We start from the raw sequence: 25,804 nt of genomic DNA, 5'->3' as shown, positions 1-25,804 counted from the left end.
TTTTTTTTTTTTTTTTTTTTTTTTTTAACACAATAGGTAAATGCCATTCTCTTTTAAGCAATGCTGATTTTTTAAGAACTTATGACTATAAAACCCCTAAAAGTTATACCATGGAGTACAGTTTTAATATATAATATTTGAGTTGATTAGGAAAAGTACAATAGTATGAATGTTTCACTTAAAAGTAAAGGATAGGGATTGGTGAGTGATCTAGTTTCCAGTGTTCATTGGTAAATACCAAGGTGGGGTTACATTTTATTCAGGTACTGCTCTATAATTTGAAACAGAGAAAATGCAGGAATTTCAGAAACATTTCTATTGGGAAATGTTTGTTATTTCAGCCTACATTTTGAATTAAGTGACGCTTTCTTGTTTGTTTTTTTTTGTCAGTATGTTTTGAGTAATAATGTATCTCTCTTTGTTCCCTGAACAAAAGAAGGAGCAGGAACAGTTTTGTCACAGAGTCCATATGTATTCCTTGGACACATTTTTGTGGCGTACAGATTCTTAGGGCTGAACCAGCTCATAGACCCCATATACAAATATGGTCTCTTTGTCATTGTAATGGAAGAAATCCACCATTTGTAATGAAAGATTCCTTTATATAGTTTATGGTTTTATCAGCCTGTGAATAGGTGGACCATGAAGTTAAGTAGTGATATTAACCATAAGCATTGCAGGACATCTCCAGGATATTATATCACATGTTAAATGAGTTTTATTTATTTATTATTATGTTAAATTGTTGGTTTCCTTGTTTTCCATTCTATTTCCTTACTCTTTTTACTATTCCTTTTTTTCCTGATAACTAGACTGTAATCCAGACCCCAGCTCATATGCAGCTAAATATGGTGTGTCAAGTGAGTGGCCAAAAGAAAATTTAAGGTAGAAGAAAGCTTAGTAAATGCCCAATAATATTTCTGATTTTTTCTTTCTTATTCTTTATTTCTCTGAAATACTGGGATGTGTATCGAATTTCTACCTATAACCTGTCTTCTCTCCTGAGGCCAGGTTACTTCTTCTAACAGAGAGAGAGTAACAGAAGAGTCAGTATGAATAATCTCTGTCAGAATGACCTATGTGTTCTGGGAAAGCTGTAGATAGACACGAGAAGTGAAAACTATTCATTAGTGCTGACAATTGTGGCTATTAGATGCCATCCAAGAAAGCTGGAGATTTTGCTTGCTCTGTCCTCTTTAAGCAAATGCTCAATGAGGACAAGGGAGAGGTAAGATGAAAAATCCGTACGCTTTTTCCCTCACCATTTGTCAGTCCATGTAAGTAGCTAAGTGTGAGATGGACAATAAACTGTTTCATCAAAGCAAAGGAAAGTTGACCAAAGTGAAGTATTAGTGATGGTTCCCAAGATACATGCCCTTTTGGGAACACTCTCTTTCCAGCAAGTGTCTTCAAATAAGTACCGTGGCATTTATAATAATAGTGTATCACTATTTCATTAACTTCAAACCTGATCTGCTTGAAGAACTGAGGAAATGCCACCACAATTTTTTTCTTACAGTGTGTTTTCTTTCATGAGTCAGTTCTTGTTGGCATCACAAACAGCTTCCACAGGATTGTCAGAGATGACATAATAAAGTAGTATTGTGAATACCCTTTCTTCCATTCCTGCAATACTCAGTAAGTGCAGAAGAGGAATAAATCTCAGAAGTGCCTATTTGTTATTGTCTTTCACCTGTACTCTGTGTATTGTTCAGATATCAAGATCTGGAATTCCTATAAAAATACAATGTTATATTTGGATTAATAACACTCTTCCTAAGTGTTACACAGATCATTAGGTCAGCTAGGGAGAATATTTTTCCTGAGTACTCCTGTAAAAGAGCAGTACATTACCTGAGGCCTAAACCAAACTGTAATTCCTTGAAAGAACAGGCACAAAGAGGACCAGGCAGCCTCCAAGTAGGCAGTAAAAAACTAATGAAAATGTGTACTGAGATTAAACAGAAAACAGGCACCTAAAATTATTTGAGCTTCCAGGATCCTCTTTTGAGTTGAGTTTATTATCTATAAATCTTTAGAATTTTTCTGCATATTTTTATTGGCCCAGTTACAAATTCATAAATTATACTTTCTAAACTTTATAATAATTTGTTTGGTTTTACAACTGAATTTGTGTGTGGGAGTGTGTTTATTGGGTTTTTTCCTAGTTAGAAAGTTAATTCCATTTGCTCTTTTATGTACTGGAAATTGACATGCAGAGAAAAAGATGGAGGAGGTAAATGAAATTTAAACATGGGGTTGAGTGTATGTTTGGGCATTTAAATTCCACAGATGTGACAAAAGACCATAAGATCACAAACAGAAATTCACAATATGAATACGACATAAAGAAGCCATCTTCACTGCTAGTACAATTTTCTAGTGGACATTTCTAAACTATTTTCTTCAGATTTTTAAGTATAATTGACTACTCTGTACACTTAAAATCTGCCAGTCAGAATGCTTTGTATGAGACTTGCTAGCCCAAGGCTTACTCTTCTTTGAGTGGAGATGCTGATGTAGAAGGTGTTCTCAGATAACTACACCTTGATGTTTATACAAAGATATTTGCCTTGAGGAGGAGACAGTGGTAAAATAGTATCTGTATATTTTAAAGATAGTGAGGAACTGGAGAAAAGGAGGTTTCTATAAAGAAATCTCTTTGTTATAACAATAGCTTTAGGGTGTTTTTGCTTATAAGATAATAATCATATCTTTGGTTGAGGCTGAAGATTCATTTAATGGGAAGCACCCTCAAGTTATTGTTTGGATGAACATAAAAACTGAATATTCATATTTGAAAAGAAAGATGAGAAAAAGTGTAAAACATAATGTTAAGGTGGCGGAAGATAATTCTCTGGGAGCAAATGCACTTAATATATCACTTCTACTTCTGTTCCCTCTTACATCTTTCTTTCCTCTTCCCTCTTTTCCCCTTCTCTGTCTTTCCTTTTTTCCCCAATCTTTTTTTCTTTTAAATACGTTAAGAAATACAATCTAAATGTTCATGCTCCAGGGTTTATTTTCAAAGCTAACTGAATGAGAATAACTGAAATTTACACAGTGGTGACAGACTGTATCCAAGAGTCCTAGTCCCTCCTGGAGTCCCAGGGAATGAAGAGTATAATATGATAGCATCCCTCAAGATTATATTCAGTATTCTTTTCCTTCTTTATCTTTCCAGGGAATTCAGCGTCCCCAAGAAAACAAAAAGAGGTCATGATTTTTTCTTGTCTTTTGTGTTAGGGAACTTTCCTTCTCTTTAATGTATTTACAGACAACATAATTTTCACAGGCCATCTCAAAAGGTTTGATTTGGGAGTGGAGTTGAGTCTAAAATGAGAAAACAGAATGATTTGGTGTGCTGTGGTGTTAAGAGAATGGTCCTAGACTAAAGGTGTGTTGGGACTTAGTTTTTAAGCCAAAGTGTCCACATGCATGCTACTGTTACCTGTTGGAGACAGCACACAGTAACCCCTGGACTATTCTAAGAACTCTTTGGGACTTTACTATTTGGCAAGTGTAAAAGCCATGTCAGGACCTGTTCTAACAATTAAAAAACTAGACAGTTGCATTGCAGTGGCATAAGAACATTTGCTGACAATGTTAATTTTACTAGAATAACTGTAGAAAGTAAAACCAAATAAGGTTTCAATCCTTGAAAAAATCAGTGGGACCTCAGTAGGTCAAATGGGACCAATCAGTAGAATAAGAAGCTGTTAGGGCATAAAGGCATTTTGACTTTTTTCATTTTTTCATTCTTAATTCCTAACAGATCACATGGTACTTCTTGTAAAGCTTGAGTTAGCCCTTTTTCCTCTTATTGTGAAATCCCGTCATTCTCCCAACTTCATTAGTTGCCTTGATGACTTTTTTTTTTCCTGAAAACCAAACTAGACTGATTTCTGACTATGTCTCAAATCTGTCAAACTCAAGTATCTCTAGTCAGAAAGTTAGGAGCCTCTGAAATGAAGGATCCTTGGCCAAACCACTGTGGACTGTCAGTGATATACAGTTTTGCCTGTGCTGCTAAAGGCTGGGTACTGCCTTGGGGCATAGGAAAGTCTGCTGTGAGCCAGCTGAAAGCCAGGGAAGCGTGAAAGAAGCATTTACCACCCTTGGGTAGCAAAGGCTGAGGGTACAGGTGGCATGGGTTTGTGAGGTCATTGTGTACAAAAGAGCCAGTATGGATGAATGGGTTCACAGTAAGCTGGAGTTCAGCAAGCTACAAAGGGTAACCAGCAAGCTAACCAGGGCTTGAGTTAGGGCAGTTCATGGGCTGCTTGCTTTGTTCACATTTGTCATCTTTTGCTTCCATTACTGAGATCTTTTCCTTTTCTCTCCAGTGGAGCATTAGTGAGGTATTAAAAGGACAGATGAAGGAAAAGGAGCATGTTCTACTGATCTCCTTTCAAAGCATAACCGATTTATTAGTTATCTGCTGTGCAGAGGAGCACTGTAAACAACTGATCTGATTGATTACAGGAAGTTTCTCCTCCAGCCCAGTCACTGTCTACTCCTTATGATATCATAAGATTCAGATGTTAGTCCAAGGGTGGTTATTGTGTCTGAACATGGAGCTCACGCAAGGCACGTCTGAGCAAGCAGGCATAGCACATATATAATGCCAGGTGCTAATATAAATGTACCAGTACGTGTAACAGAGAGTTCCCTTGCCTGTGTCCTCAGGAGGCAGATGCAGTTGCCTGCCACAGTGATCAGAGATTTTATAGGCAATAAAGTGTGTCACTTCCATAGCCTGAAAAAAACCTTAACAACAGAGTTAACAGGAACATTGCTGAAAGGAGTACTTGCCATCATGTGCACTAATTTTAAGCACGCCTGGTTTTCCCTCTTATATTCTGGTTTATTACTGTCGGGCTGTTTCTGGGTTCTGTCTTCTTGGCGCTGCCTTCCAACAGAAATAAGAAACATGAAAGCACATTTTAGAGGAAAACATGTAACATAATAGAGGAGAAAATAGGTCAGATTTCACTCGCTGATGCCCCTTTAAGTTAACAGCTGTGGGTCAGAATACATTTTTATACAGCAGTACAGCCAGAAAATTTAAGCTCGCACAGTGATGTCACATGCTGTCCATAACCTTCACTTCATGACCTTTGATGCATTGTGTGGCAAGTGATCAAAGACAAAAATAAAATTTCTTTTTTTGTTGTTGTTCTAAAGGATTTAATAGGTCAGTTTTGTGATGATACTGTGTTTGTATATACTGGGTTTTTTTATTAGCACAGTCTATGTAAAGATTTATTTTTATCCCTTAGGAAGGGAAAAGCAGGGATATACTTTTTTGTATTCCTAAGTCCATGAAAAATGGATTCTTGACTGCAAAGTCATATCAGTGATATTTCTTTCTTAGTACTTTATAATTTTTTTCTTTTCTCTTGTAAGGTCTTGATACTCATTTTAGATGCCTACTCTTTTCTAAATATTTGGGGCCTCCATTGTTACTTACAGGTTGCCTACAGTTTCTATTAATCCATAATCGTGTATTGCTCATTAGAAAGCAGGATTTGCTGCTGTTCTTACCTTCAAACTGCAGAAGTTCTAAATCAGAAATCAGTGTGGTTTCTATATTTTCTGTATTCGTATTTTACGTAAATAGTAGCATCTTTCTAATGGATTTTTCAACCAGTAAATATTCAACCAGAAAGTACTTGGAAGTATTTTCATGGTAAGAAAACCATGCACTCAAACCATCATAAACGGGCAATTCTTTCAATAGTTTTGAATAAAAACTATGTGATATATGTGGTAGACAGGAAAGCCAGGTGTGACACCAGCTTTGTATGAATTAAAAGACTATATTCTTCCATGTAGGAAGAATGGTTCTATGAGGAAGCCACGTGATGGATGAATAATTTGGCTTATTTAGGCATTGTAATTCCATTCTGCAGCAAGGGTAGAGCCAAAATGGATTGAGTGCTGCTCAAGGACAGTATTTCTGTTTAATTACTTTGATTGTTTATGAAGCAGGAGAGTGTCTGTAGTGTCTGTGTCACAAAAGTTTATACTTTCCTTTTTTTTTCTTTACAAACTTTTTTCAGTGATTCACCTTTTCTTGAATGCAGTTGACCTGAAACTTAACAAAAATCCATTTTGGAACGACATAGAGATCCATTTATAAGTGAAATTATTTCATAGTACTTATGAAGAAAGCTTTTTGAAATACAGGAAAAATGTGCTAAAAATGCAGAAATGTTTTATGATAAATATAGTACTCATAGGTGGGGTTAAAGGCTGTGATATAGCTGTGTGCATTCATATTTATTTACTGCACAGAAATTAATCCCACGTGGCTATTTTTGCTTTGCTGACTGTAATTCCAGCAAGGCAACCTTATGGACGTCTGCTAAAGTTTCTTTATTATTATTTGGTTAAGAATTTGAGATTGAGGTGAGAAAAATCCAACTGTCACCTAGAAATGACCTCAAGGGGGTTTCACAGATTTGTCCAATGTGAATTTTCACATATTACTACAGGCTTAAATATATTCCTTGCTCCAAAGTGCTTCAGACTGTGGCTGCTCACATTTTCTAAAAAGATAATGGTCTGATATTTGTGGTGTGCTCTTTAACCTTTATTGAGTCTAGGTTTTTTTCGAAATATAAAAAGTAAAAACAGGCAAGGGACTAATTGTCCCATGTATTTTTCTGTAGGCATTGAAAGATATAATAGCTGATCCACTGTTATGTCTACAAATAATTCCTTATGCTAAGTAGCACCTCACGTTCATAGCCATTGGACCCACTATCAATACACTAATAATCCTTATGAGATTTTGGAATATACTAGAACAATTTATTTTCCAGAGGCCTTCTTATCTCTAAACAAGACCAAGTCTTCATATCTTTATCTAGCTGGTATACTGTGGTAGTCTACCTGACAATTATTGGCATCTTGTTGCTTTGGGGAGAAGGAGGAAAGAGCGTACGGACCAGAAAACCCTTCCATCCATGCTGTTCTTGTGCTACACAGTTATCCAACAGTAATAACACAAAGCAGAAACGTTTAGGGTCTCCTTTCTTTTTCATTTAAGGCAATGCATGCTGATAAAATTCTAATGAAAAGGAATCTGAACACAAGAGCGAGTGACTTATTATGGAAATTTCCTGTGATGCATTATAATGTTGGATTTTCAATTTTTAAAAGTGGTTACAATCCTAATTGGTGAACAAAAAGGACCAATTTATCCCTTGCTGTGAGAAACATTTTTCTTACGTATTAAGCCTCTAATTCAGCCAAACACATTATGTAAACGGAACCTGTGAGATACTTTCTAAAATATATATCAGATTTACATTACTAGCCTGTTATGTTAGATTGAGCAAGGGCCCTTGTTACACTATATGGCAAATTTTTTTACTTTCATAATACTCCTTTCTAAAATAGATTGTGTTTGGTTCAAGCAAGGCTTCTATCAATAACTCTTGGAGTTATCCTAAATGAGTATTTACTAGCTTCATCTGGGCATTATGAGCATAATCACTACATCTTCATCTTTACTGATCTCAGGAACAAGACTTTTATGCCTCTTTTAAACTAGAATTGTGTTCTTTTGATACAAAATCTGCAAAGGTTGGAATGCTGTGATGGTTCCGATGCCAAATGAATTTTGATAAATCTGTAGTGCGTACAGTTTGAGCTTCTCAAAGCCTTACGACACAGATGGCGTGGGCTGCAAAATTATGGACACTGTCATAGCATGTGTTTTGTGACTTAGTCAGAACCCGGGTTTATATCTATCTTGTACACATTGCTTGGAGTCTGATAGTGTTAAAAAGTAGCATGTTTAAAGATTAACATTGTTCCTAAAGATGCAGTTTAAATGTGTACATATATGGCTGTGCCCTTTCTGGACAACATAATTTTGATTTCAAACAGTCGTAATACATTAAGAAGCAAAATCAATTACCAGAAAATAATTGACAGTAGAAAGTGATCATAGTAGTTCATTTGCATAATCAAGTACTGTTAGTCTTGGTTTCGTACAAGTTTAGGTGGAAGTATTAATTAACACCATTTTCGTTTCCAGCCTGGGTTCTTTAAGATGCTCCACTTCTGATGGCTTTTTCTTGTGAATCTCATCTCACACATGAGATACATTTTGTTTAAAATGAAGGTCAGAGAAGTGTGAATTTAGAACCAGGGAATTTCTCTTGAAACTAGAAGATACACAAGATACAGGTGCAACAAAAAAGATCAATTAGCCCTAAAAGTAAGATGTCCATTAAAGCTATAGGCAAATTTGATTATAGCTGCATTTCAGGAAGAAAACTTGGTGTGTTTTTCTAAAGGTTACATTGGACTAGTGAGCCACAGGGACTTCTGCATTCTAAGGACTATATAACTGCTTCTCCACCTCTTTATAATGATTTTGGGACCATCCAGAGCTAAACTGATACAGATGAGCTTCTCATTTTGCCTTACAGCAGTCTTTTTAAAATTATTATTTGCTACATTCAGAACAGCAAGTGGGCAACTAATAAGGATTAGTAATGGGGAGGTTTTATTTAATTCAGTTTTTAAGCTGCTTTATTCAACAAAATCCTTAAAACACAGAGATTATATTTTTGGAGATACTAACACTCTGCCATGAATTCCATAGTATGTGCAAGCTAAAACATATTTCCGTGGAAGATTAAATGCTTGTATATAGTATCTGAAATTACTGATTACATTTTGAAGTTGTATTCCCACATATAGTGCTTGGTGTTTTACTGTTCCAGTCAGTTTTCAAAGCATCATCTAGCAGGTTTTATAGAAGATATATTTGTCTTGCTAATTCTAATCTTTTATCACAAGTCTTGCTGTATTTGATATATTTTAATACCATGATTGTGTGAGAATTCCTCTCTTTGTTTTTAAAAATATTTTTTTTCTCCTAGTTACGAAAAGAAATTTAACTGTGTTAGATATTTACCTGTGTTTGCCCCCAGGCAATTAAAAGGAGTAAAGTAATTCAGCATTTGAATGGGAATCTCACTGTTGAGGTCTGCTTAACATTCCTCTCTTTATTTTTCCAATTTTGAGACTTGAGCTCTCAAAATAGTCCTGAAGGATAAGAGAGAAGCAAGCAGGATTGTCTAACATGCATTACTTTGGAAATGACACTTAAGATACATCCATCACGAGTTGGCAGAAGATAAATTACATTAGAGCAAATCCATTAGGCTAATTCAGTGTGTTCCTGCAGTGAAGGCACATTTCACATGTATGTAATATTTCGGGTATTACTCAATTTTTCTTTCACCTCCAGTGTACTGGTCCTGGGCAGGATTTTGGGACCACTGCCTCTCCTTGCTCTGACCACCACTGGAGGGAGAGTTTCTGAGTGCAGGTCAACTCAGAAATAAAACTGTTTGTCCTCACTCATTCCAAGTGTTTCCTCTCTGCATGTCCATAAGCAGTATTCTGTCAAGCTCAGATATTTAGTTGTCCCACAGATGTGTCCCGCCCACAGGTGGCGGGTGTCTGAACAACTATAATTGTCCATGGAGACTTAGTCAATACAGACAATGGAGCCAAGCTGGTGATTCAGCTCACCCTAATGCAGGTACCTGGAGGCTGATGAGCTCCAGCCTCCATTAAGTATATTGACTATAGCAGGAATTTCTCACTTAGCATATGGGTTTTTATTTATATGCAGCACTTACGTTTAGGTGTCTCATTCCCAGACTGAATCCCATACCTCTGAACAGAAGCTGCTGAATTACTTTACTACTGAGGGAATGCCCTCAATGCAGAGTTCAAATGGTGGCCTTGACAGACTGAAGGCACGGGGTGGCCTTCACAAAATCCTGTTTAGCTTTCCTAGCTGGTTACCTTCCTATTTTATCCTACCTATCACCATTTGATGTTTTACCATACATTGGTTTTCTTCACTTTGCACAAAGGATTCCTGTTACTAAAGCACTTTTCTTGCTTTAGGTTCCAGTTTTCAGTTTCAAAGTTTCAACTTCCAGTAAAAGCTTAGCTTCCGTTTCCTCATCTCTGATTCATTTTAGAAGCCATCTCTTTTTAAAAGTGCTGCAATATGCCAGGCTAAATTCTAATTTAATGTATGTAATAACCTTGAGTACTATGAATGAAAAAAATTATTATTATTAAATTATAAGTTTGAAATTAAGCATTTTGTGGCATTCAGTCCAGTCCTCATTCATCATTTTCACTGTTTTGTTTTTAACAGGAGTCCTGTGCTTGTGTTCCAATGTGTGCATCGCCATGTCATTTGCCTGGACTGTTTTCATTTGTACTGTGTGACGATGCTGAATGACCGTCAGTTCATCCATGACCCGGAGCTTGGCTATTCTCTCCCTTGTGTAGGTATGTTTCAGATGATTTTTTTTTTTTTCATTTATGTGGTTTTGATTTCAGAGTAAGTTTTATTTTAATCATGTATTAGTTTTGAGGGTATCTGTGAAATTATACTGTTTTCATAGGAGTTGTTTAATTTGTTGGAGAAAATATTTGAATATGGAAGTGGTTCTCACTGAGCACGTGAATTGGAGAATTAAGTGGATTCCAAAGGGTGTTTCTTTTAAAATCAAATGTATACTTTCTTCACATTAGTATTTTATAATCATGAAGTGCAAGCAGATGATAGCATTGCCCTCTGGTTAAAAAAAACAAAACACCATCATCTCCACATTTTCACTTTTAAATTAAGTAAATTATTAACTTTCTTGGCCTAAGTACTAATAAAAAAGGGCTGCAATGGGAATTTTAAATCACCTTCCTAGTGATGAAGTTATTACCACGAATTCTCACGTCACTGAATCAGATGTAGATTGCTTGGAGAAGATGGCAGGTTACATGTTTTACCTGAGTTGGAAACAAAGTTTGACTTAACTAAATGAAGGCTTAAACAGAATACGCAAGATTTATTTTGAGAATTGGTTCAATTCTGCTGGCATATTGGCTGCAAAATTGTCAAAAATTTTGCTGTGAAGAAATATATTCTGTATATGGAATTCTTATTTCCTGTCGCTAATTTTGAATGTGTGCATATATGTTTGTCACAAGTGCTGTATTGTGGTATGAGAATAATTTTCCAGCATATTAGAAGCTGCATAGGAGATGGGTTTGTGTGGTTACTTGAGTGGCTGACAAGTAAGTTTCAAAACCTACTAGGTAGGAGAAAAATTGACAACATTTCTTAGGACAATGCCATCTGCTTAACCTGAGAACATGCCCTGAGGGTATTGAAAGTACATTAGTAAGAACTGTTTAAAATTATTTATTTTTTTATTGCTTCAAGAGCAAGTCAGCAATGTTTCTTCGCATTTCACTAGAACTGCTGTTTATATGTCATCTCACCAGGTCTCGTTTTTCTTCCCCCACAACAATTCACTCTGCTACTGCATTTACACACTGATGTCATGCTGCACAAAACACTTTTTAATGTTGTGTAGGGAAACTTGTCATGAGAAACAGAACAATGCTCTTTCCTTGACCTTGACATTACTGTAGTACCGTGTGGTTAGTCTATACTCTCAGCCTCTTTCCATGCTTCTCCAAAAGTTAATCCATTTCCTGCTCTTACGCAAATTAATAAGCTGCTTGAGTTGAATCCATCCTTCCCCCCTCCCCCCCTTAATTGATTTTCTTCCCTTTTCTTCTGTTAGTTCCTTGGGTTAATCAGTTATGCCAGTGGTGCAGCAGGCAGCTCATCTTTCTCCTCTCTTGTGGGCCTCCTTGCTGCTATGGCTGGTGTCACAGAGCTTCCTCCAGTTCAGGCTTATATGTCAGACTAATGACTCTTCCACCTCTTCTGTCTGTAAACCCGTTGCTGGTCATGCTGTACAAAACCTGTATTAGGATCTTTCTGTATATCTTCAACTCCAGTTGTTCACTTCAAAAGTCCTTTTCTCTCAGAGACGAGACTGAGAAGTTTTCAGAATTTTTTACCCCTGACTGGCAGTTGCAAGCCAGTCTTTTTCTCTCTTCTATTTGCTGAAGTTGAACATTTTGGGAATTGAACAGTAGAAGCAGAGTACAGGTAGGATGAGGAGAATATGCAAGAAGATGGAGCTGGAATGCTCAGGGATGTGATTTCAGTCTTTGAATGATGAGGAAGGCATAGGCTTGGCTTAAGGGACACTGCAAAGGATGCACAAAGTGTGAGTGTACTTCTACTGTTCAGCTGAGGGAAAAGAAACTATTACTGCCATTCTAACCTCAGCTGTGTTATACTTTGTAATAATAGCTAAATATGAGAATGCTAAAATATTGTTAATCTCAAAGTTTCATATGTCCCCAAATCTGATTTTTTTTTCAAAAGACTATGCCTTTAAGTAGTTCTGATTGCAGTAGTAATAATAATGCAGTCCAGTACATTTTCTCGCTCATTGATTGCTAACTCCATCAGTTCCCTCTGTTGTGTTAGCAGTTCTCTACCAAAAAAGGAAAGCATTTGGAAGTATTTTATTTCAAATTGCTTTGGAGAATGAAGAACCTAAGCAGAGCTGTTGTAACTTTATTGGTTCATTTCTGCAGCTACCTGAACTTAGCTTTCCCATATATAAGTAATTTGGTAGTCTCTAATATGAAGTTATACTGGAGCTACGAACTAATGACTATTTTTTGTCCTTTGAGAAAGTCATGAGACTGAGTTTCATCACACTTGTGAAGAGGTGACATCCCTGAGTTATGATCCCCTTCTTACCATTCAAAGGTTTTTAGCCTTCTTCAAGCTATGGATCCAGCAGCTTTCATTGTCAATGAATTCAATTAAGAAACACTCAAAACAGTATCATGTGATTCTCTTTTCCACTTATCATGGTACTTCTACTGAATAGCATAAGATAGCATTTTTACAGTCTACAGTTCAAAATCTTCATTTTGCAACTGCAGTTTGCAGTTTTTATTTGCACGTGAGGATGATAAAAGGCTGTTTGATACAGCTTTCTCTAGTTACCTCAGTGAAGCCTAAAATGAATTTCCCTTGCCACGAATGAATACCATGGGGCATGCCAAGAAAAGACATTTCTTTCTTATTTTGGCAGTGTGGGTTTAATGCATGTTATATCTAACAGAGTATGACTCAAAGTAAAAAGTGTTAGACCTTAACTTTATTGAAAGGTTAGATGTTGATTTGAGCCTGCTTCTAAACGGAATACAGAGCAAAGTCATATTCAGTCTGATAAGATTTATGTTACAGTAGGTGACCAGGTGGCACAGACAGATCAAAAGAGTCTGCATTAATGCATGTATTTTTAAACATCACAGACTAATGCTGAAGTAATATTTAAGAGATCTTCAAGTTTGGAGTTTGTAAAAATTATTTTATCATTTTCATGTAAGAGCAGATTTACTTAAAAATTAGCCCATTTCTTCAAGGCATGTGTGCACACATTGCCCTTGATCTATACAGGAGGGTTTGATTTTGTAATTAAGCGTATTTAAATTGTTTGCACTTCCAATTAGTTCTGTTCATTCTAGTGTTTTTCAAAAATAGAGATAACATAATGAACATAGCCTGCAGTTTCCATTAACATTTGACTCACTGTTCCCGATTTTTATCAAGGGAATGTACCAACATAGCAAGTTTTTTATATCTTTTATTGGATCAACCTAGAGGTGAAAGCACCACACACACAACAGAATAAAAATAAACAGCAGCTGCAACAGCAAAGGGTCACTGTGACAGACAAGATCAGTGTTATCATCACAAGTATATGATAACTTGAGCTGGAAAGGATCTAGGGATTTCAGATAAACAGTGCTTCTCAAGTAGGTTTAATTTCTCGCTTCCTGGCACAGATATGCCAGAAGATGCATTTTGTCATTGCATTCAGGTATTTTGTGTGGTTATATCCTTGCTTTGCTTTGATTTCTGTTATGGGGCCTAATTAAGCAGGTGCTAATATGTGTTCAAAAGAAGACTAATCATCTCAGCTGATGAGCTGTGATATATCACCTCAATAATGTCATAGCTTCACTTTGTTCCAAAACATGTCATTGCAGTGATTTTTGGAAGAACAACATTAATTCCTTAGTGTTTAGCTGCTAATCTAGCACCAGCAGGCACTAGTCCAGCTGAGAACAGCCAGCGCTGAGGACCAGAGCTCTGAGCACAGTAACTGGAGCACAGATAGGATTAGCTGTTCAGTGAGTGTGGCAGCAGCCCCACAGTTCAAACCCACTTTATCAGCTAAGAGGAAGGCCTTGTAGATAGGAGCTGGCTGAATTTCTTTGGTCATTATAATAAAAAAGTAAACGTTACAGATTATACTCTCTGCCCTTGTTAATGGCAACAAAAATCTATCCCATCTCTCTGTGTGGTGTCTTGTATTAATGAGGCTTCATGCATAGAAATTTCCATGAGTGGTGACCTCCAAGTATCTTTGAAATAATTAATAAGGTGCTTAGAGGGATAGATTTGCATATGCATGAAAGATCATTTATGGTTATTTAGTTACTATGCAGGGCAAAGAATGTTATAGCATTACCTCAAAGCAGGAATTGCATGCAAATATACAATGTATTACCCCATTTAAATACGTACTGTTCCTATGAACACAGTTTCATTTTTAAAATAGCATTACAGCTTTATGAGTCTTGGTTCCCTGGGTAAAATAGGCTTCCACAGATCTTTGGTTGAAGAAAAGTTGGTGACGCCAAGAAAAGGCAACATTATACACTGCTGTAGGCACTTTACAAAAATGTCTTTGCATCACTTTATTTCTTATGAGTAATCATATGCATTATATATTTTAAAGGAATCCAGATAAAAGATGCAGTTCTCCTGATGACTGTAAAACACTATTGTATCTGGAAGTAATCTGATTTTACCACATAGTTTAATAAATAAATAAATAAATAAATAGATTTACCCTAGTTTGTATATGGAACTGCTAATAAAAAGGACTAAAGCTTTAAAGTACAATAAATTGCCTCAAGAACTATGTTCTATTCAAAGAAAGCTTCTAGGGTTAGATTAAATTTTTTATCCACATTACATGCTCTTTGTACAATAACAGTGCATCAATGCAGTCGTGAATCTCTGAATCATCTTTCAAAATCATAGTACCCCTGAAGAAAAGGGGAGAATAAACAGGTAGCTTAGGCAAAGCTTGCAACTAAAAGGGAGGAGGAAAACTGTGTTTGATTTGATCACACCAGATAGAGTATTCGAATCTTTTCTGTTGCACACAAAAGCTCTATTAAATTTCAGGGGTGGGGGTGTGCAAGGGATTTTAAAGTGAAGGTCAGTGGTCTGTCAACAGAACCTTCTCAAGAATGTAATGAAGAAACAGGCATAGTTTAGTGGGTCCTAAAATGGAAGAGTGCACCAGTTGGTAGAAGAAATAAGTTGCGTGTTGCGAAGCCTCGATATATCAACAGTTTCTGAAATCTGTGTGTCCCCAATAATTCTGCTTAAAAACATTTGAGATACCTTAGGAAATCAGAAAATGCAGGAAATGGCAGTGATTACTAGAGGAATAAAATAAAAGGAATTGAAAGCACACATATTTGCAGCTTTAGGATTTTCTTCAAAGTGCTCCTTAAAGTTTACTATTTAGGGGTTGTTAAATTCTTGACAGCTATAAATGTTTTGTATTTTTTTGTTGGTATGAAATATCTAAATGTACAGAAACAGACATTGACGGAGAAGGGAACTAAAAGAGTATAGATAAACCAGATTTTTACTCTTGAGGATTAATGGAATTTGCAGAAGTTTCATGAAGTAGTTTCCTGAAGAATTTTTTATGGTCTTCTGCATTCTCCTCTCACTGCAGTCATAAAATAAATATGAACTATCAGAGTATCAAGTGGTTTTTTGTGTTCCTTTACTGGCACAAGCTCATGAGACTAGCTCAAAGGACATGGTTAAAAGTCACAGCAGCTCCTTCATTTCCATTTTCAGTGTTGACTGAAGTTCAAGCAGTGACATGTGAGGTTTGCTCCCTCAAGTGTTTGCACTGCTTCTGTATCAGCAGATACCCATCTCCCTATATAAAAAGCCTCCAAATCTATAGAACAAGCAGAGCTTGATCCCGTGGTATAGTTGAAGCAGGCTTTGGATTCTCCTCTGGAAACAACTACAGTGTAATAAGTGGAGAAAACTGAGTGGCCGTAATTAAATTCAGCATAAAATGTCTTCCCATAGGTGTTTTTCTCCCTTATCTCTCACTAGTTCTTCTATTGCAATATATTTCATTTGTAAATTACATAGAGATGACAGTGCACATAGGCATAATCTGGTTAGCAATAATGAGGGACAAGAGATAATGAAAAAATCTTGCTTAGAAATTAATTGGCTTTAAGAGGAACTAGAAATGAACTTTCGAAGCAGACTTCTTGTCCTGTGAAATAAGATGGCCAGTATCAACGTAAAATAAACATGCTGGAGCAGTAGCAAAAGTGTGTGCAGAAGGGTCTATCTGTCTTTTGTTATTTCCATGTCCAGCTGAAGTGGAGGTGAATTTTTGTATCAGCTGGAATCGGTGAAAGCTGTGACTTTGTCTTTGAAATGAAAAGTGTTTGTTCTGACTGAAAGCACTTCTGCTCATACTGGTTCATCTTACAATGATCACTTGATGTGGGTACGTGGTTGAAAAGTCACTTTTGAGCTGTCACCTGATTGAGAAAAATAATCACATACATGAACAATAAAATCAAGTAGTGGAGTTTTATTACTTTAGCATTATTTACATTCGACTGCTTGAATGGATTTTTAATTCAAACCGTTTTCTAATTCATCTTATGAAAGTACTGCTATAGCAAGTACAATGATTTTGACTATATCTCCTTAAAGTCTCTCTTCTCCAGAAAAATTTTATTTTTTAAGAAAGAAAGATCAGCTTCTGAACAAGAAACATTTTTGTTCATTCATGGATGCACATTAACTTTGAACCAGGACTGCATTCCACTGTCCCTGGATGGTGCTCTAAGTCCTGAATGACCTTGCTCGGTTCTCCCATTCCAGTCCATAGGGAGTTAGTATTAATGAAGAAGTCTCTGGGTGAAAAATCAGAATAATTGAGATAAATAGAAGGAAGGAATAATATTCAGGAAATAGGGGAAAGAGGAGTCATGAAGGGAAGGAACTGAGAGAGAGGCTGAAGAAGCAGTGAATTAAGGAGAAGCATAGGTAACTGTTCAAGGCATGAAAGAAAAAAGATCTAAAGAGGGAGGGTAGGGTGAGCTTCTCTCACTTTTTTTGCAGGGCTGGGAATTTAGCTTTGCATGACAGTAGTTTGATAGTTTCTATGTGGACTCTTCTTCTGCAGACTGGAGACACCTAAGTCTGCCCTAAAAATGTCCAACAGACTGAAGAAGATGTTGATCTTTACAGCTGGAATGTGCTTGAGGTGTTTATCTTACACTTGTGCAGCATGAGGGGAAGCTGACCTTTCATGCTTGGATAATTAGAGATTTCCTAATGGATCGGTTTTTATCTAAGCAGAGGGTTTCTTTCAGTATAGCGCCATCTCTGAGGTGGGCTGTGCAAGCCTCAGCCTTTATAAGAAATCGTTGCTGTCTGCTAACTTATATACTCCATAAATAACCTGCTGGGACCAACTGTGGCACGTTCAGCATGTGTTTAGTCTCTGAAACCTAGTGATTAATATTCCCTGAGTCACTTTCTGAGCCTTGGTCTCCCACGTGGCAGAATGTAGAGCTGCTGCCATATCACAGAACCAGCTAAGGACATTCCCCTTCAACAAGGAGTTGGCTTTAATTAAATTTCTGTGTCTGGGAAGTGAAAATCTAATTTTCTTTTTGACATTTTCTATATTACTACTTAGACAAAATTATGAAAATAATTAATCCCTGTGAAGCAGACATCAGCATTATAAGAGGTACAAAAATATTGCATATAAATAATAGTACTAATCACCAATCTGTTATAATTTATTGATTCAAGTTCTTATTAAAACTCCTCAATCAGATTTGTTCTTGATATAGCAGACCTGTCAAATGATTGCACAATGTAGGTGCAAGTGAAGGTTATAAAAAGTAACATGGTTCAAACTGCATTTCAATAAATTTTTCTCCCCAGAAATGTATTTCAAGACAAAAAATAAATAGGGGGGTAAAGGAGATAAGGTGCACAATTTAGGAAAGAGATTTTCATTCTGTATCCGGGTCAAGTACAGTCCAATATATTAGTGAATGAAACTGGTGGTGGAGGAAAGGTTTGTATGCAATAATCATATTCCCATTCTGGCCCATGGGGAATCCATGTTCACAGTAAAAGAAGCCATCATGTCACCTACTGTCATTTAGTAGCCTTGTTTCCTTCTCTTCTTATAGGTGTGGAAATTATAATTAACTATAATTAACTATTGCTTATAGAGACTTGCCACCAAATGATGACAGAGTAGGCTTATTTGGAAATAAGTCTAGATTACTTAAAATAAAAAATATATGTGGTTAAGCAGATGGGGAGTTTTAATATGTTCTTGTAAAGGACTTATTTCGAGGCTTTTTGCTTTTTTTTTGCTTTAATGCCTGATAAATTTGGGCTATTTAGAAATGTTTATGTTTCATTTTCCACTATTAAAACCAGTGTAGCCTTATTATTTCAATGACATTAACAAGAAAATAAGGTCTGCCAGAACAATTTAATATCCGTATATTTACTGCAATATTTTATGTTTTGACCTTTAAATAAATATCTGTAAGGAAATTAACAGTGGAGTTTGCAGAGTTTAGGTGGCAGAATGAGGGACACCTTCTGAAAGGGACTTTCCTAGTATACGATTCAGTCCAATTCATAGCCAAGGTGGAGAATAAAAGGCAGACAAGACACAGTTGGTTGAGAATGACAGTAGAACTTATATTTTGCTTATACATTGTTTAAATGGCTTGAAAATGAGGGTGAATGAGGTTCTTTTATAAGACTTTCCCATTTCTGAATTGCTTATGAAAAAGAAATTTTACCAGACCTTTGCCAGTCATGTCCTTCACTAACAATTTGAGTTTGGACAATGGTCACACATTCTCTTTTAGTACTTTTATGTACCTTGCTTGCTGCAAATGCTCATGGATAAATTTCAACAGTAAATAATAACTTGTATAATGACACTATTCATAGGATTGTGTAGTAAGTGGAATGTTAAGCCTTAGGTTCCTTTGAACAGGCCTAGACTGAAGCACTAAGATGCATCCTATAGTCTATTTATTTGTAAGAGATTTATTTATTTCATAATGTTATGAAACAATTATATTTGAAAATGATACCATCTAGCAGCATCCTAGTGTGTGTGCAGTCACCCACTATCTGCCTGTCAGTACCTGTTTTCTTTTCTTCTCTGTTCCCCTTTGCCCTAGATGTCTCTTTTTAAACCTCATAAAAAATGAGGCACTGCTATAAAAGCAATGACCTGGCAAAGTGAGCAGTTCTTGCCACTTGGTGCACACCTCAGCTACTCCATCTTCAGCTTTGTGGTTCACACTGCATGAGACACCAGTGCTTCAAGAATGTTTTTACTGTTAGGCTTCCACAGAAATAGCCAAAATATCCAGGGCAGAATTTTATTGTATTAACACAAAATTTTAAATCTGAATAATTTCTCACCCCTATTTAAGATATTTGGTTGTGACTGTAAATTCACATATGTGCGTAAAACACAAATAGCTTAATTGATGGTGTTAAAAAAACGACAAATGAAACAACTGGAAAATATAGTGAAAAAGGTAGGCACAGTAAAATCTTCTGGTTAGTTGTTTGATTTCTTTCTCTATTTGTTCATTGTCTTTATTTTCCCCCAAGAATAAGGCTATCCTGACTCTACATTATTTCTTTTCATGATTTTTTTTTTCCTTTCTAAGAAGTAATGTATTTTCTATTCTGTCCTTCACTGCCATTCCCTTTGCTGTCTGCCCATCTCTGTTGCCTTATTTGCTGATCCCTAAATATTGCTGGCATGCCCTCTGATTCTTTTCCATCTTTTCCTCTTCATTTCTCCTTTTGTCTTTCTTTTCTCTCCCTCACCTTGTCATGCCTTACTGTTTCCTCCTGCCCTCTTTTTTTCCTAGTTGAGATTCCAGTCACTCTTTATCTCCTCTGTAAGGACCACAAAGCTGTAAGGCCTCTGGGCAGATAAAAGTGTAAAGAAAACTGACTCTGGAGGTGGAGTAATGAAAAGGGGTCACTTCTGAATGTCAGTTTTATTGTCTGTGATCACTAGAAAAAGGGCATTTGGTATTGTCCCTTGGCTGCATAGGTGAACCAGCCAGGTCCTACTGCCTGACCTTTTTCTCTCCTGCCTGATGAGCAGGAATATTCACATTCACTTGTTGAATGCCTGGCACTGTGACTGTGCGTCCCCTAGAGAGGCAGTGGGGGTAATTACAAGTTAAGGCTGGAATGCTGTGATACCTTGGCCCAAGACAGCTGCTTGGGAAAGAAAATTCTGTGTCAAATGGAGTGGGGGACACAAAGTCTTGCTTTGTTTTTTGACCAACACACGATGTTTCCTTCATCATCCTTACCAGGTAGAAAACAGTTAATAAGAGTGTGGGGATTTTCTTCTCTCTTTGTTTATGTAGCCAAGCATGCACATAAACGCTCATAGGCACAGCCTTCAGCAGAATTTGTGGCTCTTAAAACACAAACTAAAATACCAAAAAGTCCTTTTGTTTGCTTGCAACTGTGTTTGTAATATGAAAGAATGCAATTCCAGGTACAAAGGAAGCTCAGCTTGTCAGTTAAATAGGCTGCCTGGCACAGTCAGATTTTGCTTTTCATGATCCATTGCCCCAAGTAATATCCTCTGTTGATATCTCTGCTGGAGGAAGGCTGAAAATTATAGAGGCGTTTTTGGTAATAACTGCTAGCAGGGAGACAGTATTTACCACAGATTCTGTGATGAGACTCTCAGGTAAATAATAAGCATTTTAGAAAAACAACCTAATTATGTATTTAATCGCTTGGAGCCGTTCCAGTCACTTGGGAAAATAATGTGTGTTTTGTAAATCTACCTAATTATTTATTTGGGAAGGAAGTCATTCTAGCCTCTGGGGTAAGTAGTGTGAAATTTTTGACTTTCTATATAGATCTATTATGCTTGAGACTGTCTGTATTTAAAAAAAAAAAATAAAAAAGCACCCCACCATCCCAAAATACCAAACCAAAAGAACTTAGTAGTAAATGCAGTGGTTTGTCTACTTTTCTATCCAGTGCTCTAAGCTTTCTATAAAGGCTTTAAACTTTATTCTGCTTTAGCATTCTGTGGTTCTCTACTCTCAGTGGGAAGATGAGCAGTGAAGTGCACGCAGCTGTATTTTTATATGGAATGCCATATGAATACGGAGTTTTGAGGCCATTAATGAATCAAGTCATCAGTTATTAAAACCAAGACCACGTTTCAGGTCTGAAACCACATAGTGTCTTTGTACTGAACGTGATGGTTTTCTGTTATGATGGTATGAATAATAAATTGCGTATTTTGACCATAACTAGTTATTAGCAAGAGAACTGAATGTCTAATATATGTCAGAATTAAAATAAGGGGTTTTTTTTTTACAGTGTATGTCAGTCTACAGGGAGTTATTCATTCTACTAGTATATGTTCTTCCTTCGCTCAATTTGTGCCTTTTTACTTTGGGTTTTTTCTTAATAAGAATTTATAGACTAGTTTCCATAGACTATCATGGAAACTGTCCCCTTTCTTTCCACAACAATTTACTTGTTGCAACATGATATTTGCTGTGCATTTTTAAGTGTTACAGAAGTTCACTTGAGAAATTGGTTTTTATTTTTCTAAAAAGTTAAAAATAATTTTTGTCAGAAAACACCTCAAGGCAGAAGTATTTACAAATGGTTTAATGATAAGTAGAATTTTCCTAATAAAAAAAAATCTAGTCAAGAGAAATTATCTGAAGAATCAATTTCTTGATATTGTATTTTCTTAAAAAGTAAATTATGGTTTACTGCTAAAAATGCAAAATGCTATCAGTGTTTAGAATATTTTCTTTATCAAAACAAACGTAGACTGTTTTTCAATAAAAAAGTCTTCGTATATTGGTTTGGAAAACTGGTCACAGCCGCTGTATCTCTCCCAACTTCATCAGGATTTACGGAAAAATATGTTTATGGAAACTTGAAACCCTTTTTCCATCACAGAAGCAACATCAAAAGCTGAGGACAAAACAGTCACATTATGCCCATAATTAAATGTTTCCTCTAAAGGGCCAAACCTTTCTGCTCAGTTGGATGTCTTCCACAATAAATAAGAGGAAGATATTCTAACAGAGATTTATTATGTAATACTGTCCCCATTTCTGTGTTTCATCCTTGGGTAACCTTGACCTCCCCCATCTTTTACTCATTTCTCTTCTTGCAGGTAACCTGCAATTCACTTCTTTGTTTCCCTCTTTTCAGAAAATTCTGTTTTTTCTGCTGCTTATATTATGCTGTTCACCAATGAAAGGAATATTGCTCATCTGCACAGGAACATGCATAATTAGCACATGCTTAACCTGGTTGGTTGGTATTCAAATGCTTATGTTTATGCATGGACCTGCACACTGTCCTGGATAAAGAAATTTTCATGCATCAACCTCGTTGCTAGATAGCATCAATGTCATCAAGATGGACTGATTCAGGGAACTGCTTTACTATTTCTAAGTAAACCAATTTTCCTTGCCTTTTTACACAGCATATTTGGAAATACACCCTAACCTGAAAAACACATCGTTTCAAAACACATTGTATTCAAAAGTGATTTCAACTCCTCATGCATTGTTCGACTATTCAAATACACGGAAAACAAAACAGTGAATTTCAAGTGCTGGATGTAGCTTGTGAAAACATTTTCCCTCTTTTGCTCCCCTGCTTTTAATTCTAAGTCCCATTTAAGCAGCATTCTGTAATAGATTCCACATTCAAGTGAGAAAATAACCCTCAGTTCATCTACATTATTATAGTTTTGTTTACAAAATAGTAGGCATTTACAGCATTTGTATAATTGAAAGAATAACTGGCACAGTGGATAGATCTCACGCTCTCTAACTACAGACTGAAGCAGCGTAACGCTGAGATTTAGTGCAGATTGCAGTGTTCAACCTTAGAGCAAATGAAAGGTTGTTTAACCTGTGCTTCACTTTAACCATACTGGAGCCTGGACATTGACTGAAATTTGGGCAGGGAACAGTATTCCTCTAGTATGGGATGCCTCTGTGTTGGGTTTGTTCTCTAGATGCCATACAAGTTGTGTAAGTGATGCCATTCAACAGACTATGACCGCATAATTCAGGACAACCCCTTCCCCTCTTGTGCTGGGAGAGTTTCCTAACTTTACCATGATCCTCCTGCAGCTGCTATGTGTATGTTAAGGTTACTTTCTGTGTCTCTCACAAAGAAGCCAAAAGCAGTTGATAATCAGTTCATACAGACTGAAAGTAGGATAATTGAAGTGATATTACATAGAATGTAAGGAGATTTTTGCTCTTGCTTTTGGTATTCCGGAAATCAGGACTGGTGTGCAACCAAGATTTCTCTCAAAGATGATTACTGCTTTAATTGCGGTAATTAAAAGTACCATGTAATTATTATTATCTCATAGGTTAAATAATTGAAAGCAACATTAGGTTGCAACTGAGAGTCACAGTGTGTTTGTACTACAAATCTTTGTCGTCCTGTTAGAACAGTGTTTTAAAGTATAATTTATTATCCTGCAATTACCAGAGTTACATATTTTTAAAATGGCAGATTTTTGATGGATGACTCCCAGTCAAACTAATGGGAGTTTGGGATGGATTTTGGTGTTTGAGAATATAAACTAAAATTATTCATGGTTTAAAATTCCAAAGTTTAAAAAAGTAGACATTTGAATTTTGAAACTGAAAAGTACCTAAGATGGGGAAAACTGTTTGGTTTTAAACCTAACATTGGAATTCCTTATAGTCAATTCATCCCAGTAACACAACTCTCCTAAATTCAAAAAGCTGGGATTGATGGGCACTAACATATGTACGTAAGAAGCTTCCTGGCCATTTGGAGACCAGAAAACAAAGGATATTTCTCAGATAAATGTCTTATCATAGGTACTATTGAAAAATATGGATTTATGCCAACAATAGAGACAAAATGAGATTAAATTCTAGTCTTCAGAATCCAAAAGCACAGAAGAGTCTTCTTATGAATGACAATTCAGTATTTTTGGGAGTTGTTATATATAAAATGTTCTCTAGACCATATGTTGTGATATATCCAAGGAACCTGGAAATATGGTCCTCTGTCTTTTCGAGTTTCTCACTGTTCTGGTATGACATTCTTTTTTAATTCACTCTCTGCTCTATTTTGAGAGGCAGATTTACATCTGAAATTAAGGCATAGTACTAACAATATGACACATGCAGTATGGTATTGTTTGCGGCCAGAAAGTAGTTGTTAATGCACTGGAAAAATTTGGAAGAGATAACTCTGAAATCTTGGCTCACTTCAGCCTCCCACTTACAAACTGCTGATCTGGCAGCATGTAGACATAGACTTACACCCAGAAATTTAGGCAAATCCAAGCAGAATTTAATGCAATGATTTGCACCTGCAAAGAATAGTCCTGATTTAACTTGTTCTGAATATTTATAAAATTAACTGAAAGCACTAAAGTTACTCTAGACTGACGTTTCTGATCCCTGATCTATCAAGTTGTGTATGTGTGCAGATACGTATACATATCTGTATTTCACTTTATATCATCTTAACTTCACTGTGCTAAAAAATTTACTTGGGGAAGATAATGCAATTCAAATGCGTAAGTACATCTTTATTTAGATTTACATTACATTTTTAAGTTTTTACATTAAAGTACATACATTATTTAGCTTTATCGGGTAAAATTTACTATATTGACTAAATCTTTCTCTAACCATCCTTTCTATATAAATCAGTTAACTTTTCTGAATTTTTCAATCCACTAGTAAATAGCTTTACATTGTTGCTCAAATCCAATCACTCTATTTTGAATATCTCTATGTAATAATAAAATTATCACAGCTGAAAGAAAAATATGTTTACAGTCAAACTGATTGCTTTTAAGGACAAAATATTACAGTACTTGTCCATGTTTAACCATGTATTATTGAAAGAAAATTCTCTTAGGCACATATTGTAAGTTTTTTAATTCTGTCACATGAGACTTTCTCCTTATTTTAAAAGTCCTTCTCTATTCCTTTTAAATGGCTAGAGAAATGTACCTTTGCAATGTAAATATATTACTTTGCCTATTAGGCTTAGAACAGTTTTTTTTCTTGCCCTTGGAGAAACGAGATCTTCCAGGCTTTTTGAGACAACCATCACTCAGAAACTGCCCTTCTGTAACAATCTTAACTCATTTTGTTCAAGTCAGAGTTGAAAAATTACTGCCTAAACACTTGTTTCCATTTCCATGCATGCAAACTAAAAGTCTGGGTTTTGTTTATTTTGTTTATAACAGGTATTGATAGCCTGTATGTAAACAGACAAATTTAAAGTCAGGTTGTGCAGTAAGCTTCCTCTGTGGCTGCTCCCAAATGCCACTGTACACAATTTCCCTTGTGTGTCTGCTCAGTCAGCTCAACCCCTGAAAAGGTCACTTTTTGTATTTGTGTGTCACATTGTGTAAAGCATTAGGTATTCGTGCGACTGTTTATAAGTTGTGTGCAGTTATAGCCACTTTAATCAACCCCACTGCTCTTGTCCCAGCAGGATTTAAGTGGGGATGTGTTTACAGTTCCACACCTCTGAGGAATATCAAGTTGTACAGTTTTAGTACAACTTACAAGAGAAACATTTTTTCTTTTTCATGTTTTTGTCTTCTCAGAATGTGCACAAGCAGTAGTAAAAGTT

General features: G+C 36.2%; 1 protein-coding gene across 4 annotated transcripts in view; it reads left to right on the top strand.

The window, feature by feature from the left end:
* The window catches only part of PRKN (parkin RBR E3 ubiquitin protein ligase), a 721,078-nt gene that overhangs the window by 436,531 nt on the left and 258,743 nt on the right, over positions 1–25,804 (top strand). For all 4 annotated transcript variants that reach the window (XM_027880020.1, XM_027880017.1, XM_027880018.1 and 1 more), the window contains exon 7: positions 10,208–10,344. In XM_027880020.1, the coding sequence (XP_027735821.1) occupies positions 10,208–10,344 (137 nt within the window). The remainder of the gene's footprint in view (positions 1–10,207; positions 10,345–25,804) is intronic.

Source organism: Empidonax traillii, unplaced genomic scaffold, assembly GCF_003031625.1.
Source record: "Empidonax traillii isolate 1590-97213 ecotype Southwest subspecies unplaced genomic scaffold, ASM303162v1 scaffold63:size2014119, whole genome shotgun sequence".
Classification (NCBI taxonomy): Eukaryota; Metazoa; Chordata; class Aves; order Passeriformes; family Tyrannidae; genus Empidonax; species Empidonax traillii.
The sequence above is the reverse complement of the archived record's forward strand: the minus strand, read 5'-3'. Positions and strand labels throughout refer to the sequence as shown.